This window comes from Gavialis gangeticus, unplaced genomic scaffold (assembly GCF_001723915.1).
Source record: "Gavialis gangeticus isolate Ggan-Ray unplaced genomic scaffold, GavGan_comp1, whole genome shotgun sequence".
In the NCBI taxonomy this organism is placed as follows: Eukaryota; Metazoa; Chordata; order Crocodylia; family Gavialidae; genus Gavialis; species Gavialis gangeticus.
This window is the reverse complement of record NW_017729018.1, coordinates 13330283-13349869: the sequence shown is the minus strand read 5'-3', so window position 1 is coordinate 13349869 and position 19587 is coordinate 13330283. Positions and strand designations below refer to the sequence as shown.

Here is a 19587-nt window from a genome sequence, read left to right as displayed (position 1 = left end):
CCTGTAGGTATGGTGCCGGTTGTTCCTCCCCAGGTGCATCACCTTGCACTTGTCTCTGTTGAAACCCATCCTATTCTCATCCGCCCACCCCTGTAACCTGTCTAGGTCTGATTGTAGCCTGTTGCTTCCTTCTAGTGTGCCCACATCCCCCCACATCTTAGCGTCACCGTCTCCAAGCCTGGCGTCCGGCCACGTCCTGGGCACCAAGGACATGCCCCGGGGATTGGCATCGTGCAGGTGCTCGGTCTTCTGCCATGCCGGCGCTGCTGGATCCGCCAGCCTCAGTGTCCCCAGACACGGTGCTGGGGCGAGGGGGCCCATCAGGCCCCTGCCGGTCTCGGGGGTCTGGAGCAGCAGGGCAGGGGCCTGTGGACATGCAGCCCCCAGAGAGCCCCCAGCTTCCTCTACCAGCTCCCCGGGTGCCCGGGTGCCGCAACATGGGGGGCCAAAGGCAGCGGGTCTGGAGGCCTCCCCGTGGAGCCTGCAAGAGCTTCTTTGCCGGGGGGGCAGGTGGGGCTGCACAGGCTCCAGGGACCCGTCTGCTGGCCGGAGCGTGGGAGACCGGACGCCCGCGCACCTCCCTCAGCCTCTGCCTCTTGCTTTGCAGCCGGGAGGAGGCCGAGGCGCTGGAGAAGGAGCTGCTGGAGGATTACCGCTTCGGCTGGCAGCAGCTGATCGAGATCTGGGGCCATGCCTGCGCCCTGGCTGTGACCAAGGTAAGAGCAGGACGGGCCTGGGTGCATCCCGGAGTGGGGCTTCATCCTCACCGCATTGGGCAGGGCCCCTGCAATGGGCACCTGCTCCTGTTGCAATAGGAACAGGGCAGAGCACGATGAGACCAGGGGGTCGAACCTGCCTGAACCCGGGCACAGGCCTGTTCCCCTCTGGGCTCCCCCGTGCACGGGAGCTGCGGCACTGCCCATTGCAAGCTCGCGGGGCTGCGCGGGGAACAGTCAAGGCCCACGTCTCAGTAGCTAGTTGCAGCGCCTGGATCCCTGCACGCCCCTGCACCGCGCGGCCCAGCTGCGATGGGCTTGCATCGACACAGCGCCATCCGCCCATGGCAGCCCCGTGTGCACAGGTTAGAGACGTCACTTCTCCAGCCACCAACATGCGTCCAGCTCTGGGGTGCAGCCTGCCTCCAGGGTAGGTGTGAACAGCCGTCGCCGCAGCTGCTGCGAAGTCTCCAGGTTCCCAAGTCACGCGGGCAGGCGGGTGAGGCCGTGTCTCCCGGCTCTTGCGGAGAAACGGCCGCTCCTAGTGTGGGTTCCCAAGTCGTGGCCCCCATGTCTGGGCCGGTGCTGCGCACTGCTGTCACGGAGCCAGGGCGAGAGCTCGCGTGCCGACAGAGGACACAGTCCTGCGCGATGGCTCGCAGGAGGGCTCATGCGGGATGGGACTGCAGTCCTGCCAGGCGCCTGCGCCCCGCTCGGCTGCTGGATGCGGGGCCGGCGCCCCGGGGTGCAAACTGAGCACAGGAGCTAGGAATGCAAGGAAAAGCGATGCCTGGCAGGGGGCGGCTTCCCCCTGCTTCTCCCCAAGCCAGGCAGCTCCTGGCCGAGCCGGTTTCGGGGTGACGCTGGTCCAGAAGAGGTGGGGATGTGGCATCAGACACCGCGGGGCACCAGGGGTGCCCAGCAGACGGGGAGCCTGGCAGGGCACCCTCGCAGCGGGAGCAGGCGCGACACTGAGCCAGGCCGCAGAATCGCTCCTCTGCGTGGAAGCCGAGGGCGGGAGCCGGGAGCCGCCTTCGCTCTTTAAATTAGCAGCAGCTTCCACTCCGGTTTGCAAAGGCCAGAGGCTGGTTCCCTCCCAGCCTTGGCCGGGGCCCAAACCACTTTCAAAATAGGCTCCGGCTCAGACCCGCGCCGGGCCCCGGCGGGCGAGCCTGGTGCAGCCGCAGCTCTGCCGAGCCCCCTCCTGCCCTGGGACCTTTCAGCGAGCTGGCAAACACCGAGCTTATTAAGTAGCCGACCATAAGTAAATGCCAGCGCCGAGCCGGGCGGCTCCGGCTGGGGCAGGATTAGGTGATAATGTCAAGCGCCGGCAGGGAGGCAGAGCAGGGTATTGTCTTCCCTGCACAAGAGCTGGAAAATTCAGCCCCGTTTCCAAGCTGTTCGCCTCAGGACTGCACCGACTGAAGAGCTGCCAGGTTAATTGCTTTGGCCTCGGCCTGGAGACCGCGGACTCGGCGCGTTCCCGCAGACCTGAAACTCGGTACCAAGAAACCCCCTTCATCAACACCGAGATGCTCCAGGCAGCTCCGGGGGAGCCAGGACTCGGCGCTGCGCGGTCTCTCTCCTCCGGAGGTTGTTGCAAAGCCGTGCACCCCCCTCCCTCGGTAGGAAGGCAAGAGGGAGACCCGGGCCGCGTTGCTCTCAGGAAGCGGGAGCCTTTCCTGAGCCACAAATCAGACAGTCGGGGGGCAGCCCAGACGGCGTCGTTTCTGGGCCTTCCCCTTGCACCGTCCCCGGCACTTCTCACCCCCGAGCTGGAGCCCGTCTGGCCGGGGCCGCGGCACCCCCTGCACAGGGCGGCTCCTGGCACCGCCGCGGGGCAGCCTCCGTCCGTCCCCACGGCTCCTGGGGCAGCAGGGACTCGAGGCCGAGGCCCCCAGCTCTGCCCTCGTCCCGAGCGGCTCCTGGCAAGCCCACCCTGCGGCGCGGATCGGCGGCTTGTACCTGGCCAGAGCCGGGGCACAGCGGCACGGTCCCTCCTCCCCCACGCCCGTGGTCCTCGCACGCCCTGTGTCGCTCGTCGGGGTTAATGGCTTGCACGTGAGCTGGGCCGAGTCTTTTACGATCTCGGGATGTTCACTCTAGGGGAGCGCCCGGCCCCACCGCCTGCGTCCCCCCCGGGGCGGGGAGCCAGGTCCGGCCGGAGGGCCGAGCGGAGCAACGGTCATCCGCCTCCCCCCAAGCCCTGGGGTGAAGAAGGGCTCCCCTCTCCTGGCAGCAGATTCACCATGGGGGTTGGGGCACGTTTCTGGAGCAGGGCACCCAGGGGCAGGCTGGCTCCTGCAAAACCGACAGCCCGGGGTGGATTTAGCAGGTCCTCCTTCCCCTGCCCGTCACCTCGCTGGCTTCCAGGGGCGCGAGTTCAGCAGCTTCGGCCCCTCGGGCCCTGGCTTGGTGCTGCCCTGTGGCCGCGAGCATTGCCGCTGGTCCTGGACACGGCCGAGGGCGGCGCAGGGGCTCCCGGGGCCTCCCAGCCAGGCCAAGCCCGCAGCGGGACCACAGAGGTGAAGCCGGGCGGGGGGACATCTTCAGCTGCACCCTGCCTCCACGTGGGCACGGGACCGGGTCTAGCCTCATTGAACCCGAGCCCCGCGGCGCTTGGAGCTGGACAGATGGAGCAGATAGCAATTCAGGCCCCCTCCTTCATCGAGCAACTTGGGATCTCAAAGCCTCAAGGGCAGGAGGCGGCAAGCCCTTGGGTGCAGCGTCCCACCCCTTGCATGGCTCAGCTCGTGTTTTTGTGGCCTCGAGCCCGGGGCCCGTGCGCTAGGGGCTGGACGTGCAGGTTGCCCAAGGTCGCATGCCGGAGGAGAAGCCCAACAGACCTGCCCCGGGGAGCTGCGAGCTGCACCCAGGACCCCGTTACCGCGCTGGGATCCCGCTGGCTGTGCACAGGGATGGGAGCCAGTGAGCGAGCGAGCACGGCTCTGCAAACACGGGCCCAGCCTGTCTCAAAGGTGGCTTTGTAGCGAGGGCTTGGCCGTGCCTCAGTGCTTCCAGCTCCCACTCGAGGGCACGGAAACCGTTTCAGGAAGAGGATGCCGAGCTCAGGGAGGCGCTGGCTCCTGCCAGCGTGTCCCGGCTGCCTGTGCCCAGGCACGACAGGGACCAGTGCCCTGCCCCAGGCACCCGGAGCCATGCACCCGCCCCAGGCAGAGCCCCCCGTGGTGGTGCATGGGGGGCAGGGGGTGGCTTCCCAGGTCGCTGGCGCCAAGCAGCCTCACGCCCCGGGGCCTGCCCGGCCCTAATGTGCAGGAGCACCCGGGCATCGCTGGGATGCCCCAGCCGTCCTGTCCCAGACCGCGGGGTGCCGAGCCATGGCCACCTCCATTGCAGAAGGGGACACGTCTCCCCGTGCAGACTGCGCAGCTCTTAGGATGAAAAGCCCAGGGGGCCCTGGCAGGGTCTCGCTGAGCGCACGGGAGCACACGCGTGTGCAAACAGGAGCCCCTGACCCCTCTGTCTGCTCCCAGGCCTTCCCCCTGGCCGCGCTGCCCAGGAAGCAGCCCACGGTGCTGGTGGTGTGCGGACCGGAGAAGAACGGCGCCATCGGCTTGGTGTGCGCCCGGCACCTGCGGGTCTTCGTGAGTATCCCCCCGGCCCCACGGGGCTCTGGGCCCTGCCTTTGCCCGGTGCTGAGCCCCGCGGCACCGACTCCCGTGGACGGGGCCCAATCCGCTCGGCTGGAGCCACGTCTGGGAGCAACTCGAGGGCGGGAGGGAGAAGGGGGCTGGTGCCAAGCAGCGCGGGGCGCGGGGTTTGGGGGGTCCCATGCTTTGCATCCTCCCTCCCACCCGCAGGAGTACGAGCCGACCATCTTCTACCCCAAGCGGTCCCCGACCCCCGTGTACCAGGACTTCACCACCCAGTGTGAGAAGATGGACATCCCCTTCCTGTCCTACCTGCCCACCGAGGTGAGCGGTGCCATCGCACATGGGGGGGGGCAGCTCACTTCCCCTGCCACCCCCACGGGGAGACAGGCCTCGTCCAGACTCTCGCGCCCAGCCACGCTACAGACACAGGAGCCCGACGCCCCCAGCCGGGCCCGGGGCTCAGCAGGTCTCGGGTGTGTTGTGGGGCAGGGGTTTAAAGCTCACACATCAGCATCGAAGCGGGTTTCCTGGCTGCAGGCCGAGCGCTGACCCGGGCAGGGGCAGGGGTAGGGGCAGGGGCAGGGGCAGGGGCTCAGGTCAGGCAGTCCTTTGCCTGCAAACGGTGCAGCTCCTCGAGGCCAGGGGTGCCGGGGGCTGCATTTGCACTCGGGGTCTGAAGGCTGATGGCTTTTTTCCGGGCTTCGGATCCAAGCAGCGCGATTCCAAGAAGTCCGAGCCGAGAGCGTCATGGGCTCGGCCCTGCAAAAGGCATTACCGCGGCTGCCACCCCGCGCCGGGCCCGGCCACCCCCTCCTCTTTCTTCGGTGGAAACCTTGGCCTTCCTCGGAGGAATGTGACCTCAGTTCACTGTCCCGGCCGGCTCCGGCGCACCGCAGCTCAGGGCCCGGGCTTGAAAAGCCTTTTGTTTCCTGAGCCCAGCGTCGGAGCGAGCCCTGGCACCGCGCCCCGCGGAGATCAGACACGTTGGGCTGCGAGCAGTGTGCCCGGCTGGGGCTGGCCGGAGGGCTCGGGGCAGATGTGCCTCGAGGGCAGACCCTCGCCACCCTCCACCGCTCGCTGGCATGGCTGGGGCACGAGCTGCTGCGGCTGCAGCACCCGCGGCAGCTTCCCTTGGGAGAAGACGCCTGCCCCTCCAGTGCCTGCGTCAGGCCTGAGCAAAAGCCCTCGCAGGAGGCCACTGGAAGACGGCCCCTGCACATCGAGACGGGAGCTCGCGCCCCGTTCCCATTGCCGGCCGGCCAGCTCTCTCCCCTGTGCCCGCTGTGCTGAGGGGCAGCGGGGATGCGAGTGTCCCCGCTGGTGCCGGCTCACCGCTTGCATTTGCTGGCAGGTGGTTGGCAAAAGCACCTGTGGGCTAAAATCCAGCATGAGGAGTCTCTGAAGCCCCCGACTAAAGAGTCCGGGGTGGAGGATGCTTGCCTGTAGTATCTGGGGGCACCTCCGGGCTTGGGCCTGCACGTAGGAGGCCTGCCAATGGCTGTGGGAGCCTCTCAAGTCCCCAGGTGATGGCTCGGGGATGGAGGATGCTCGCTGGCTGCAGCGCCGTGCACGGGTCTGGAGGGACTGAGCTCTGCCTGCTCCATCCGTGGGGTTTTTGGGACAATTGAACTTCTGCTCAATCGATACAATTTGAAATGGATTTGGCTAATTTGACCCGGAATATGAAATATATTAAAAAACCCCTGTGCTGTGGACTTGGCGAATGGTCCCAGCAACCAGGGTGGGGAGAGGGGTGTTTCTGGGACCCACCGCCCAGCACGCAACGCGGGTGATGCTGGGGGCGCGGGGCCGGGGGCCGAGGCGGTGCCTGCGGGCTGGGCGTCGATGCTGTCCGACAGATACGGGGTGCGGGGCGGCTGACGGGGTCTCGCCCCCTCCAGGTCCAGCTGATCAACGATGCTTACAACGTGGTGATCGACGCCATCCTGGGCGTGGACGCCGAGCCGGAGCAGGTGAAGGAGCCCTACACCGGCATCCTGGCCACCCTGAAGCAGATCCGCATCCCCATCGTCAGCCTGGATGTGCCCTCAGGTCAGGCCCCGGGGCATGCCCTGCGGGGAGGTGCCAGGGCAGGACCTCGCCGCACCGTCCATTCCTGCGCGACTGGCCAAGTCGAAAGTGGCGCTGGCGCTTGGCTCTGACATGGCTAAGGCCTCCCTCCTTGCCCCCCTGGCACCTGGGCTGTCCCGGGGGCTTGGGGTCCCTCCGCCCAGGGCCAGTCCCCCCCATTGCCACCAGCTGCTGCCCCTCGCCGCTCCCATGGGGCCAGCTCCCGGGGACAGTACCTGTCTCCAGACGCATTCAGGGCACTGCTAATAAATAACACGCTCCCCGAACCGAGACATGATGTCATCTAAAAACACATCGGTGTCTGGGGCAGGCCTGGGATTGCCATCAGCGTGCACCGAAGGAACCCACCCCGGCCCCGGGAAGAGCAAACAGGAGCCCACGCGGCAAACGCCTCCAGTCCCAGCGTGTGCAGCCGGGTGCCAGGCGCTGGGTGAGGGCAGCCCTGCCCCCTGGACGTGGCCGTGTTGCCCATCCTGACCCCCCCCAATTCCTTCAGGGTATGTGGGGGGAGGCCGGCTGCCGAAGGGAGCTCAGCCCCCAGCCTGGGCAAGTGCTGCAGGTCTGGGAGCCACAATCCTGGAGCCATTTGAGGGCTGAGCCTGCGCCTCGGGGGACGCGTTGCCCCCCTTCTCCTCCCAGCCGTGTGCAAGGTGCTGTGCAAGGGGGGGGCGGGAAGGCTCTTTGTTCCCACAGCTTGGGCACCCTCCAGCGGAGGGAGCTGCCGTCGGCCTCTCTCAATATCCCCCCGGTGTAAATGCACCTTCCTTCCCCCTCGGAGGTGTTGCTCTGAAGCTGCCAAGTCCCACCCTAGAAGCAGCCGCATTTTGGGGGCACAAGGCCTGGCCCCCACTGCCCTGGTCCTGGCAAGCCCAGCCAGAGCTCAGCATTCAATGTGGTCCCCTGGGATCACCGGGGCTCTTGGCACAAGGGCTGGAGCCCCAGGGACTTGTCATGGAGAGGCAGGATCGGGGCCCTGGGGGCGTCCCCTGCTCCCTGCTGCTCATGTCGGGGGCCGTCGCCTCGCCCTGACGCCTCCTCTCTCCCTTGTGCCGCAGGCTGGGACGTGGAGGCCGGGAGCAGCGAGGGCCTCAGCCCCGATGTGCTGGTGTCGCTGGCCGCGCCCAAGCTGTGCGCCGCCCGCTTCCTGGGCCGGCTCCACTTCGTGGCCGGCCGCTTCCTCCCCTACGACGTCCAGAAGAAGTTCGAGCTCAACCTGCCCGAGTACCCGGGCACCGAGTGTGTGGTCTCCCTCTAGGAGGGGAGCCCGCGGCCTCGGGGATACGCTTCGGGGTGGCATCAGGGACTTGGAAGGGGCAGGCAGGCATCTGCCCAGCTCACAGCGTGACCCACCGGCACCGGGGGCCTGGCACTCCCCTCCCCAAGCCCAGCCCAGCCCAGCCCAGCCCAGGGCCCACCTGCTCCCTGCCCTCCGGTTCAGGCCGCCCATCTCCCTGCACCAGATTTGCAGGTCGGTGCTGTACATGGGGCGAGTCCCTGCTGCTGTAGCCTGAGGAGCTGGGGCAGGGGGAGAGGGGAGGACAGGAGCGGCCGCCACTTGCCCAGGCCCCTCCGGCCCTGCAGCTTTGTGGCAGCTTTTCAAATCGGCGCCGATGCCTTCGCCTCCTCTCTCTGCCGTGGCACCTTGCTGGCTGGGGTCCGGCGTGCCCAGGCGGCAGGGCGGGGAGCAGGACGCTGAGGCGAGGCTGCCCTTTGAGCAGGCAGGGCAGTGCCCATCCCTGGGAGGGACCCGAGCCACCTGCTTGCAGGGGGTCGGCCTCCAGGGACCGGCCGTCAGGCCCATGAGTGCTTGAGCTGTCGCTCACACGCGTGCTGGGAGCAGGCAGCCGGAGCCCCCGTCACAGCCCCGCAAATAAAGAGGGCCTGGCACCGTCTGCCTGGTGTGCGGCTGTTCATTGGGTCCACGGAGGTGGCAGGGGGCGAGTGCCACACGCGGCCTGGCAGACGGCGCATTGCTAGCGCTTCCAGCCCCGTGCAGGCAGGTCTCCGCCCTCTCCTCGCCCTCCATGGGCGCCGCGGATGGTCTAGAAAACTCCTGGCTGGGGGTGCCCCAGCCTGGGGTGGCAGAGCTGGGCTCCGGGGACCAACAGGCTGGACACGGATGGCACAAGGTAGAGCAGCCCCTGGGTGGCTCTAGCTCACACAGGACAGGCATTGCTGGATGCTGAAATAGTCCGAGACCCGGAAGACTTCAGCCTTAGGAAGGGGTGGCCCGCCAGCCAGGTCGTGCTGAGCACCCCCGGGTCCAGACCCTGTGTCCCCTCCAGCTGCCGCTGGAGCCATTCCCTCTGCTGACAAGGGAGCGGGGCAGGAGCAGGGCTGGGGTCGCTCCCCAGCACCCCAGGGCTCCCGACCCCCTTCCTGCGGCGCTTCCCCGGAGCCAGCCTGGCACCGGCACCGGCACCGGCACCGTCAGCTCTTGGCCCCCCCCCGCCGCATTCCCGAGCGCATCCAAGTTTAGCAGCTTTGCACGAACACGGCTCCCTTGCACGGGGCAGCGCCTCCCAGCTGGGCTGCTTTTCCTCTCGACATCCCTCCAGCCCAAACCACAACAGCCCGTGTCCTATTTCTGCCGGCTCCCGGCACAAACCAATGGGGGAGCGAGCCAGGGAAAGGCCTCCTATATAGACCCGCGGCGCCCGGGACTTTCCAGTTGCCCATCAACCTGCTGCAGGACTGCACCGAGGAAGGGGAGACGAGGCCAGGCCGGGCCACGGGTGGGACCTGAGCCGCGCTGCACGCCGAGGCCCCGGGGCAGGCGCGATGGTGGGCCTGGCGCCCGCCCTGCTGCTCCTGGCTGCGCTCCACTGTGCGGGGGCTCGAGGTGAGGTTGCCCGACACCCAGTGGGACCTGCCTCCTGCTCCCACCTGCATGACCGTTTCGGGCTGGAGGGGGCCGCGGGAGCCCCACCCCTGCAGGGCCAGCAGCAGACCCCCCCCGTGCTCGGGGCTGCATGCAGCTGTCTGGTTGCGGACCCTAGGGTGCTGTGCTCCCCGGCCCCCAGTGCTGGAGCCCCCAGCACAGGGCGAGGGGTGGTGCACAGCAAGGGCGAGTGTGTTTCCAGCGCCACACGCAGTGTCTGGGAGCAGACGGGGGCTATAAAGCAAGGCCAGATGTTTGCTGGCTCCAAGGGACCCCTGCGGTGCAAGGAGCCACAGCCAGCCGACATCCCTGCCAGGGCTCCGGCTCCTGGGGGTGCTCTGCACCGGCCCCCAGATGCCGCACCTGGAAGCCATCTGGGACCCCCCACCCCGAGGAGCTGCGCTGGATGCCTGGGTCCAGGGTCCAGGCCGGTGACCTGGCCTGGGAAGAGTCACTTGACCTCCCCAGGCACCCGGGGGCTAACGGGCAGATCCGTGGGTGCAAAGCCTGCGCTCCACCGCTCGTGCAGGGAGCAGTCCCCCGGGCAAGGGCTAGCTGGCAGGGCACTGGCATTGCACCTGGCACCGAGAGCAGCCCAGAGACCCTGGTGACAGGCCACCCAGAAGCTCAGACAGGGCACGGGGGAGGCTTCCTTGCCCTCCCCTGTGCCCTGGTGTGGAGGGGGGGATGCTGGTGGTCAGCGTCTGGAAACACGAGGACAAGCTGAGGTTATTTAGTCCGGACAAGACAAGACCGGGGGGGATTTGATCGCAGTCCTCCAATACCCAACCTGGGGTGACAGAGAGGATGGAGACGGGCTTGTCTCTGTGGCCAAAGGGGACGGGGCTAGGAGCAGGGGCCTCCAGCTGCAGCTGGGGAAGTAGAGGATGGGGGCGAGGAAGGACTTCCCCACTCCGAGGGGGGCCGAGCCCAGGAACAGGCTGCCCGAGGAGGCTCTGGCATTTCCATCGCTGGAAATTTTCAGGAGCAAGCGGGACAGAGACGTGGCCGGGCTGATCCTGCCTAGACGTGGGCCCAGAGGACCCTGGCAGCCCGACCTTCCCGTGCCGGCTGTTGGGTTCCCAGCGCTCTGCACATCCATGTTCCCCCTACTTCACATCCCTCCTCGTTGCCCCCTCACATGCAAAGACCCCCGGGTTTTGCAGGTTGTACTATTTGCATGTCGTATTATCGCATGCATATGACTTCACGTCGTCCCCTTCGCAGCAGATCCCTGTGGGAGGAGACCCGTGCGCACAGCCCGGGGCGGACGCTTATTCTGCTCCAGGCTCTCACCTTCTCGGCTCCTTTTGCCCCATGACCCTGTCCGCATTCGAAGGCAGTTTCCCTGCTGCTTTGCCACTGGGGAGCCGTGATCAGGGGCACCCCAGGACTCCCTGCTCCAAGCACAGCAGCCCTGGGGCACCGAGGTATGCCCCAGCCTGGCCTCTTCGAGGCAGGGCCGGTCTCTGGGGCCACACTCAAGCAGCCCTGTTGCTTCGACTTCAGGGCAGCGGAGTCCGCAGCCGGCAGCCTCTCCTTGCCTCTGCGCCAGGCCCCCGCCCAGGTCTCCCCCTCTTTCCAGTCAAGAGTTTTCCCAACCTCTTTAGGGTAGGTTTGGGGCGGGTAGGTCAGGAGGCCTGGGGCAGGGAGGTTTGGGGCTGCCGGGAGAGCTCAGGGGGTGCAAGCAGGGCTGTTTTCTGGGTTAGAATAAGGTGTTCTGTGTTTCATGCCCCGCTGCAAAGGGTTTCCGTGTCTGGACACCGTGCTACTCCTCGGGCCCCGAGAGACTGGGCAAGGCTCCATCCCTTTCACGCCACCAGTCCACTGGACTCGGAGGCCGCCCCTTTACGGACCGCATTCAGCCTTTCCTCTCAGACCTGGTCCAGCCCTTCTGCCCAGGGCTCGGCTTCCAGCCTCCGCCGCTCCTTGTGGCAGCGAGGCCGCAAGCCGGCACTTCTGTGCAAAACAACCGTCCCGCTCCGGTTCGTTTTAGCCCCAATCCTTTCCCATCAGGTCTCCTGCTTCCAGGCTTGAGCGGCGCTGCAAACCCACATCCCTCATCGCCCTGGTTGCCTTTCCATGCCCCTTTTCCAGCTCTTCGGTCCTCTTTTTGAGGTGTGGGGACCAAAGCTGCGCACAGTATCCAGGGGGTGGCTGCACCAGAGAGTTAGAAAGGGGGAGAATGAGAGTTTGTTCAGTTTGCGATCCCCCCTGGATAATTCCCCCCGCGCCTGCCTGCTGCCAAGCACCGAGCTAAGGGTCCGCGATGCCTCCCAGAGCTCTTCCCTGTGCGGTGACTGCTCGTGTAGAGCCCAGCACCGGCTCCATCTATCTGCAGTTGTTTCCCCACGTGCATCACTTTGCACTTATTAGCACTGGATTTCGTGTGCCACCAGGTTGCCCATTCACCGAGGCACCTTTCATTAGCTCTTCACAGCCCGCCCGGGGCTTTACCGCTCCGAATAACGGTTTCATCTGCAAGCCTGGCCACCTCGCAACCTACCCCCTCCGCTTCCCAGGTCAGCCGTGGCTATATTAGCACAGGTCCTGCAGACACCACCGCTCCCTGTCTTGAGGCTCTGAAATGTGACTGCTTTCTACCCACTCTCCGGCCTGGATCCTGCCGCCCCATCTGGAGGATGAGGCTGCATCGCGGCTGTGGCTGAGCTCCCGGGGGCCTGGTTTAGGGGACGGGGCTGGGGCTGGTCGGCTCATGCTACGGATGCAATCGCTTGTCTGGATTTGAGCATCGCATCTGGGATCCTGCAACCACGTCTCCCCAGGCCCTGCTCTTATTTAGAGGCTTAGCTTTGGTAAAGCCCCCAAGGCCAGGCCCTTCTCTCCCGGTGATCAGATTTTGGGAGGGGGAGAGGGGAAGTGGGGGGCGGGGTGCAGCACGGGGGGAAACATCCAATGCTTTTGCGCTCTACTTCCTTCAGCAGAGCCCGAGGAGAACAACTCTCGCCTGGCCAAGACCAAGACCAAGACCAAGCCACCGGGAAAGCACAGGAAAAAGGTGCCCAACGGGACTAGTCCTGACATGGACACAGCAGGTAACCCTCCCACACCTTGGAGCTGCTGGCACGATGCGGCGGGTCCGGGCCTGGCCCTGCTATGGCATCCTGGCCAGGGGAGCAAGTGGGCACCGAGAGGCATCTGAGGAGCCCCGGGGCTGGGGGCACCAGCGGGGCTGTGTGGGGTTGGCACCGGCTCTCTCCCACCCCTGCCCCTCTCAATTTAACTTTTATGTATTTAAATAATTGAACTTAAAACCCATCTCTGAAACCCTTGGGGGCTCCCTGTCTGCGGGGACGGTCCCTGCCCTGGTGCAAAGCCCCCACCGCTCCGTGCATGTGGGTGCCCGTGTGGACACCACTCCCTGGAGCCATCCATGCTGCAAGGGGCCCTGGAAGAGCTGTCTGAATGCATCACTTGAGCTGCATTTGCACCTCGAGACTGGGACTCCAGGGTGCTGGGGGAGGGGGTGGTCTGGCCACACCAAATGGAGTCCCGCTCCCTGCCCCAGAGCGATCGCTGCGTGCACATGTGCCGGTGGCAGCCCAAACTGGACCGAGGCAGCGGCACGAGCTGGGCTGGGGGTGTCAGAGGGAGGCGACTGGCAGGGGCATCAGACAAGCTCCCTGGAGCGCGGGAGGGCTTGCTGGGCTGGCACGATGGCTAGCCAGACCTGGCTGGGTGCTCCACTGCCTCCCAGGTACCAGCAAGAATTAAAAGCACCCTGATCCAATACTAGCATGGGCCCCAGAGATGTCCCTTGCAGACCCGTGGGGTCCACAAGTCTCTGCAGGGGGCCAGCAGACCTGCCCAGCTGGGACGGGTGCAGGGCCATCCCCATTTGCTGCAGCCTGTGCTGGGGGGTGAGAGACTTGATGAGGCTGGAGGTCTGCAATGGCTCTGTTTTATCCGGGAATAGCCATACAGAGCTACAGGCAGCGCAGAGGCAATGGTCTCGCTACTGCCCTTGCGATGGTCTGGGGTCTGCCACGCCAGCCCCAGCCAGACTGTCTCTGGGGTACCTGGAGACCCCGCGCTCCCAGGAGCACTTTCTCCGTGTCACACCTTCCCCTTTTTATAAAATGCCAGACTGAATGAATGCTTTTCAGACAGCAGCCACCCTCGCAGACTCAGACCTTTCCATCAATCTCTTTGGCCACGTCAGCAATCTTCCAGCTTTACTGCATCACCAGCCCCCTTTATCCTTGTCCAAATTTCAATGTGCCCCCCGGGTCAGGTTGTGGGTCTTGTAAATGAGTGTCAGCTGGTGTCTCTGGTCCAGTTTTGTTCACATCCTCATGGTCAGGGATTTTGAGCAGATGCTTGTGATGCCTTCTTCACATTTGGCCTTCATTTGTGATCAAGGTGACTCCTTTTTGGTTAGCACAGATTTAACCAGCCAGTGTCCATCTGGCCAAGCTTGCACTGCCTCATATTTGACGGTGAAAGAGGTCTTACCCCTTTGCAGCAACGCTGCATCTGACCGTACTTGCCCGGTCCTTTCCGCATCATCACAGATGATTTGGCATCCTTCATTTTGGACCCGTGTCAGGGAGCGAGTTTATACACATGTTGTAGCGAAGTCCCATGCGCGACTCTCCACATCACAGGGCCGTAGCGGGGTGGTGCCAAGCAGAGATCCTCTTCCCCCCTTGCTTTGTTAAGCAGGTTCTTCACTTTGTGCCAGTCCGTTGCACTGGGGATGTTTGGGGATGGATGGTCTCACGACGCTAGTGATACAATTGAGCCAAGTCTCAAAATTCCCGGGTTTGAACTGCAGCCCATGGCCAGTAATTCCAGCTCTTGGGACACCACGGCACGCAAACACAACTGCTGTATGCCAGACAGCTGTTGTCGCTGGGGTACCCTCAAGCATTGCTGCTTCTAGGAAATGTAAGTGGCCCCTTGTCACATCTTCCCAACAGGTCGATTCCTACTTTGTCCCATGGAAGAGCAAGTCGCTTGTGGGGCATCGTTGGTTGTTCTGGCTGGGCACCCTGTCACCCCATCCTCAAGGTCACTATTTATCCAGGGCCAAAAGACATCTCTGGCTCTGCTTATCACTTGGTCATTCCCAGATGCCCTTCACATATTCATTCAAAATGTGCCTCTCTCTCGCCATGGCACACATTGCAATCAATCTCTGATCTGTTTATGAGCAACTTGTGAGATCCCTGGCAGCTCATTTTTAATGTTGCAAATATACAGGGGGAAACAGATTTTCTTTCCTTGTTCACATACTGCTTGTATCGTCTTTGGCCGTTTCCATCACCAGCTCGTCTCAGATACCTGGAGATGCATTGCATGAGGCTTCGTTCATTTTCACACTTATGGATACATTTTAGTCCAGATCATCAAGCTGTGGACTCTTTGATGGGTGGCATGCTCTTGAAAGCACGTCTGCTATCATTAAGTGATGTTCAGGTTGTAAGACCGGGGTCATTTCATAGATCTCATAGACATTAGGGCTGGAAGAGACCTTGAAAGATCATTGAGTCCAGCCCTCTGCCCCAGGGGCAGGAAGTCAGCTGGGGTCATAGGATTATCACACTTCTGCAATCTTACATGTCGCCACTGCAGCATTTCATGCCTGACCAACCTTATTTCCATCTATGATAAGGTGACGGAGTCTGTGGATGGGAGCAGAACAAGGCTTTCAACAGTTTCCTACAACATTTGCATCAAGGAAATACAGACTAGATGAAAGCATTTGTAAGGTGGATGCAAACGTGGCTGGCATCATTGCATTCAATGGAGTAGTCAGTGCTAGTTAGGAGGAGGTATCAAGTGGGGTTCCCCAGGGGTCTGTCCTGGGTTGGGTATTAATATCTTCGTTAATGAATTGGACAATGGGACTGAGTGCACACTTAGCAAGTGTGCCGACAACACCGAGTTGGGTGGAGTTGCAGACTCTGCAGGGCCAGGCTGGGATTCAGGATGACCTGGATAAGCTGGAAAAAACAATCCACAACCAACCAGATGAGATCCAACAAGTGCAAAGCCTTGCACTTGGGACAGCAGAATTGCAGGTACAAATACAGACTGAGGAGCGACTGGCTGTGCTGCAATACTCCAGAGAAGGACCTGGGGGTTGGTTATAGTAAACCATAAGCACAATATGAGCCAGCAGCGTGTTCTTGTTGCCAAAACGCCAACAGCTAACAGGGTTGTATTAATAGAAGTGTCACCTGCAATCAAGGGAAGTGTTTCTCTCGCTCTGTTCAGCAATGGAGAGACCTGGGGTCCTGCATCCAGTTTTGGGCCCCAGATTTCAAGAAAAAAAGGTGGACAGGTTGGAAAAAGAGTCCAGTGCAGAGCTGCAAAAATTATTCAGGTCCCGGGAAGCCTCGCTTACGAAGCAAGCTGAACACCGAGGGATATTTAGTCTGGAGAAGAGCAGGTGACACCAACAAATTCCTACCAAGGCAAGCAGGGGGAATTTAGACCAGGGGCTGGGAGACACTGTCTGACTCTGAGGGTGATCCAGCCATGGGACGGGCTGCCCAGAGAGGCTGCAAAACCTCCATCCCTGGAACAAGGTTCAGGAGCAGCTTAGACAGACCCTTGGCTGGGCCGATCCTGCCTGGAGCAAGAGCTGGACTAGACGTGACATCCTGAGGACCCTGCCAGCCCTGCTTTCCCACCATCTCCAAGTCCTTTTTTGGATATTCCAGCCCAGCGCCGTGAATCTCTAGTCAAAGTCATGAAATCTTGTGCATCCATAAGCCTGTCCAATGGTCTCTCTTCAAATTTTGGCATACAATTTCTCTGCAGCTGACTCAGCCGTGGCTGCACACAAGACTGGCTCCCAGACACTGTAATAGCACTGCTCCCTGTTGTGGGCCAGCAGGGGGCGCTCCTGTGTCGAGCCCCCACCTCCCTGTACCCGCCCACCTTCCCGGCTCCAAGCGCCTCCCTGGGGCGCCTCACATCCGCCCGACCCCCTTCCTGGAGCACACTCGCTTCCCTGGGGGGAATGTAGCTGCCACCACCCCGAGAGGTGACTGTCTCGGCCCTGTGTCCTCAGGGAAACACAGGCCTACTAGTCCTATGGGTACTCGACCCAGTACAGGCACTTGGGGCACTTCCCCAAGTCAGGGGCCAAAAAGTAAAGTCTCCCTTAGTCCACAGACCTGAGGGGCCTCTTAGGCATAATTTAGACCCACCCCTCAAGAAGCCTCCTACACCGGTCACAAAGGAGAACTGTACTGATTACAGGGGTAGGGTGAAAGTAGGGTACAGGATAGAGCGATATCATAGAAATCCCATGGAGCAAAGCAGTCTGGCTGAGGCAGCCCTTTGATCACGCATCTGGGTTACTGCCAGCTAGGTATCTACCCAGCTCTCGAGTGGCTTACTCACAAGCATCATCCCGAGGCTGTTGGAGATCCCCTCTAGAGGCAGGCCATTCCCCACTCCTGAGCTATGGGGGAGAGAGCCAGTTTCAGATGGTAAAACTCCTCTCCATGCCCGAGTCCCCCGCATGGCTGTTGCCCCCTCCTCCTGGGCAGTCTTGACTTATATAGCCCGTGACCTCGTTCACCTGGTCCAACGGAGGCCAGCCCCGGTTGACTGTCGGCCAACCAATTTGAAATACATCACTAGTTCCCAGGCAGACTCTAGCCCACCAGGTAGGAGCCCCTCACCCAGGTAGGTGATACCCTGGGCAGAGGGACCGGGTTCCCCCCTCCCTCAGGACTGTAGCCAGCTCAGGTTACCTAAGAGAGAGGGTAAAGGTGCAGTCTCCTCTGCTGGGCCCACCCTAATCACATTGTCACCAAGCAGAGATTTTGGGGAGAAACAAAGGTGGCTTCCTGCCACACTCCCAATCCACCTTTAGTGGCATCCGTGGATGTCTGCTAAGGGGTCAGTGTATTTTAGATCATTAAGTTCACCTTCTAGTTAGGACCAAGAAGCCAGGATCAAGAACTAGCACAGCCAAAGGCGATAAGGATCAGGGGACCAACGTTAATCCTGAAAAACTGAAGACACCATTTGTTATGAAGAAATATCAGCTTGAAATGTTGGCAGCCAAAGAAAGCGAGAAAGATGGCAACAGACATTGGGAAATCATGAAAAAAGTGTTGCTGCAGTGAAAGTCTTGGGGAAAAAGTCAAAGGGAGATGAAGACGACCCTGGTTTAAGGAAGCCACAGAGACCAGGAAAGCAATGAGGGAAAAAGGCTTGTAGACTAACAGAAATATTACCGCACGTGCAGCTCTGCAAGGAGGAGAACCAGAACTGGTGAAGTCGTCAGAAGAGATTATTGCAGAAAGCCGCTGGATGATTTGGAAGAAAAAGGATAATGGGAGGAAATGAGGGACTTCCTGAGGAGGTACGGCAGGAAAAGGCGTTTTAGAGTAAGGTTAGCAAGATAAGGATGAACCAGGGAAGTTTCTCGCGGAAAAGGGTCGAGTTACAGTGATGGCAGCAAGACTGAGGAACGTCTGAGCCGCGAGGAGCCGGGGGAAGAGCGGGGCAGGCCCACGTCCGATGCAGCTGAACCTGAGAGAGTCTCTGGTTTGGGGTGACATTTTGGAAGGCCGTTAGCACCTAAAGAATAGAAACCATTGGGGATTAACAGCATTGGGCCTGAACTCATTGAAGGAGGATGACTTTGGCTAGCTGGGACAATCCATAAAACTGATCTGTTAATCAGAGAGGGGGAGAGAGAGAGAGAGAGAGAGAGAGAGATTGGATGAATGGAAAGAGGCCATTACATGCCCAATTTATAACAAAGCAGACTCCAGAAGCTGGAGAAGGACAGCTCTGCTCCCAGTTGCATGTAAAATATTATCATACATCTTACTGCAAAAATATAAAAGAAAATTTAGGGGATTATCAATGCAGTTTTCACAGAGGTAGATCCACAAGAAACCAGATCTTTGCTATATGATAAATTATTTCATAGATTTCATAGACATTATGGCTGGAAGGGACCCCGGAGGATCATCGAGTCCAGCCCCCCGCCCCAGGGGCAGGAAGTCAGCTGGGGTCAAAGGATCCCAGCAAGATAAGCATCCAAATGTGTCTTGAAGGCGTTTAAAGTGGGTGCTTGAATGGCCTCCGGCGGCAGTCTGTTCCAAACCTTGGGGGCTCGGACAGCGAAGAAGTTCTTCCTTATGTCCAGCCCGAAATGGTCGTGGAGGAGTTTATGACCGTTCGACCTCGTCATCCCTTGGGGTGCTCTGGTGAACAAACATTCCCCCAGATACTGGTGGTCACCCCGATAAACTTATAGGTGGCCACCAGATCATCCCTGAGCCTGTGCTTTTCCAGGCTGAAGAGCCCCATGGCTCTCAGCCTGTCATCGTAAGGTCCGTTTTCCTGACCTCTGATCATGTGCGTGGCTCTTCTCTGGACTCTCTCAAGCTTCTCCACATCCTTTTTGAATTGTGGAGCCCAAAACTGGACGCAGTACTCCAGCTGTGGCTTCACCAAGGCCGAGTACAAGGGGAGAATGACGTCCCGGGATTTGCTTGAGAAGCATCTATGGATGCAAGCCAGCGTTTTGGTCACTTTACTAGCCGCAGCATCGCATTGCAGGCTTACGTTCATCTTGTGGTCAGTGATGACCCCCAAGTCCCTTTCATCTGTAGTGCTAACCAGCATAGCACTGCCGAGCCTATAAGGATGCTACAGGTTTTGCCCCCCAAGGTGGAGGACCTTGCATTTTTTGGTGTTGAACACCATCAGGTTCTCATCCGTCTATTTGCTGAGCCCGTCCAGGGCAGCCTGGATCACCTGCCTGTCTTCTGGTGTGGATACTTTGCCCCAAAGTTTGGTGTCATTAGCAAACTTGGCCAGTTTCAGTGATGACTTTCATGGATGGGCTTTTACATGGACCCAATCTCCAGGCAGGATAGACTGGCACGGCTCATCTGGTTCTTTGGGGAGAGCTGCCTGTACCTGTGAATGAAAAGCCTTAACACTTCATTAGCACCTTACTATAGTCCAGAATGGTATCATCAAGTGAATGTATATCGCAAAAGTGGGAGGCAACAGGTGGCGAGGCGGGGAGCCTCATGGGTCTTCCCATTAGACTTTCATGTGGGCTAAGCCCAATTTTTTGGTTGGCAGTAGATCTCATACTCATAAGGGCTATGGGAAGTGCATCTGGCCATTTTAGGTGAGTCTCAGCACACATGTTGGCCAGTTTATTTTTCAGAATGCCATTTTGGCGTTTCACTTGGCCCAAGGCCTGTGGAGGGTACGGGCAATGGAAGTTCTGGTGGATCTGCAAGACTTTGCAGACTCCTTTCATTAT

General features: G+C 61.3%; 1 protein-coding gene across 2 annotated transcripts in view; it reads left to right on the top strand.

Annotated features, from left to right (window-relative positions):
• The window catches only part of YJEFN3 (YjeF N-terminal domain containing 3), a 20111-nt gene extending 11807 nt beyond the window's left edge, over nucleotides 1–8304 (top strand). Inside the window, exons 1-6 of one of the 2 annotated variants that reach the window (XM_019513584.1) lie at nucleotides 202–237; nucleotides 608–716; nucleotides 4211–4321; nucleotides 4538–4651; nucleotides 6232–6382; nucleotides 7477–8304. In XM_019513584.1, the coding sequence (XP_019369129.1) occupies nucleotides 212–237; nucleotides 608–716; nucleotides 4211–4321; nucleotides 4538–4651; nucleotides 6232–6382; nucleotides 7477–7676 (711 nt within the window). In that variant the 5' untranslated portion in view covers nucleotides 202–211 and the 3' untranslated portion in view covers nucleotides 7677–8304. Of the gene's footprint in view, nucleotides 1–201; nucleotides 238–607; nucleotides 717–4210; nucleotides 4322–4537; nucleotides 4652–6231; nucleotides 6383–7476 lie in introns of those variants that run through there. The other variant, XM_019513583.1, reaches the window with a different exon arrangement.
• The last annotated feature ends 11283 nt before the right edge of the window (nucleotides 8305–19587 follow it).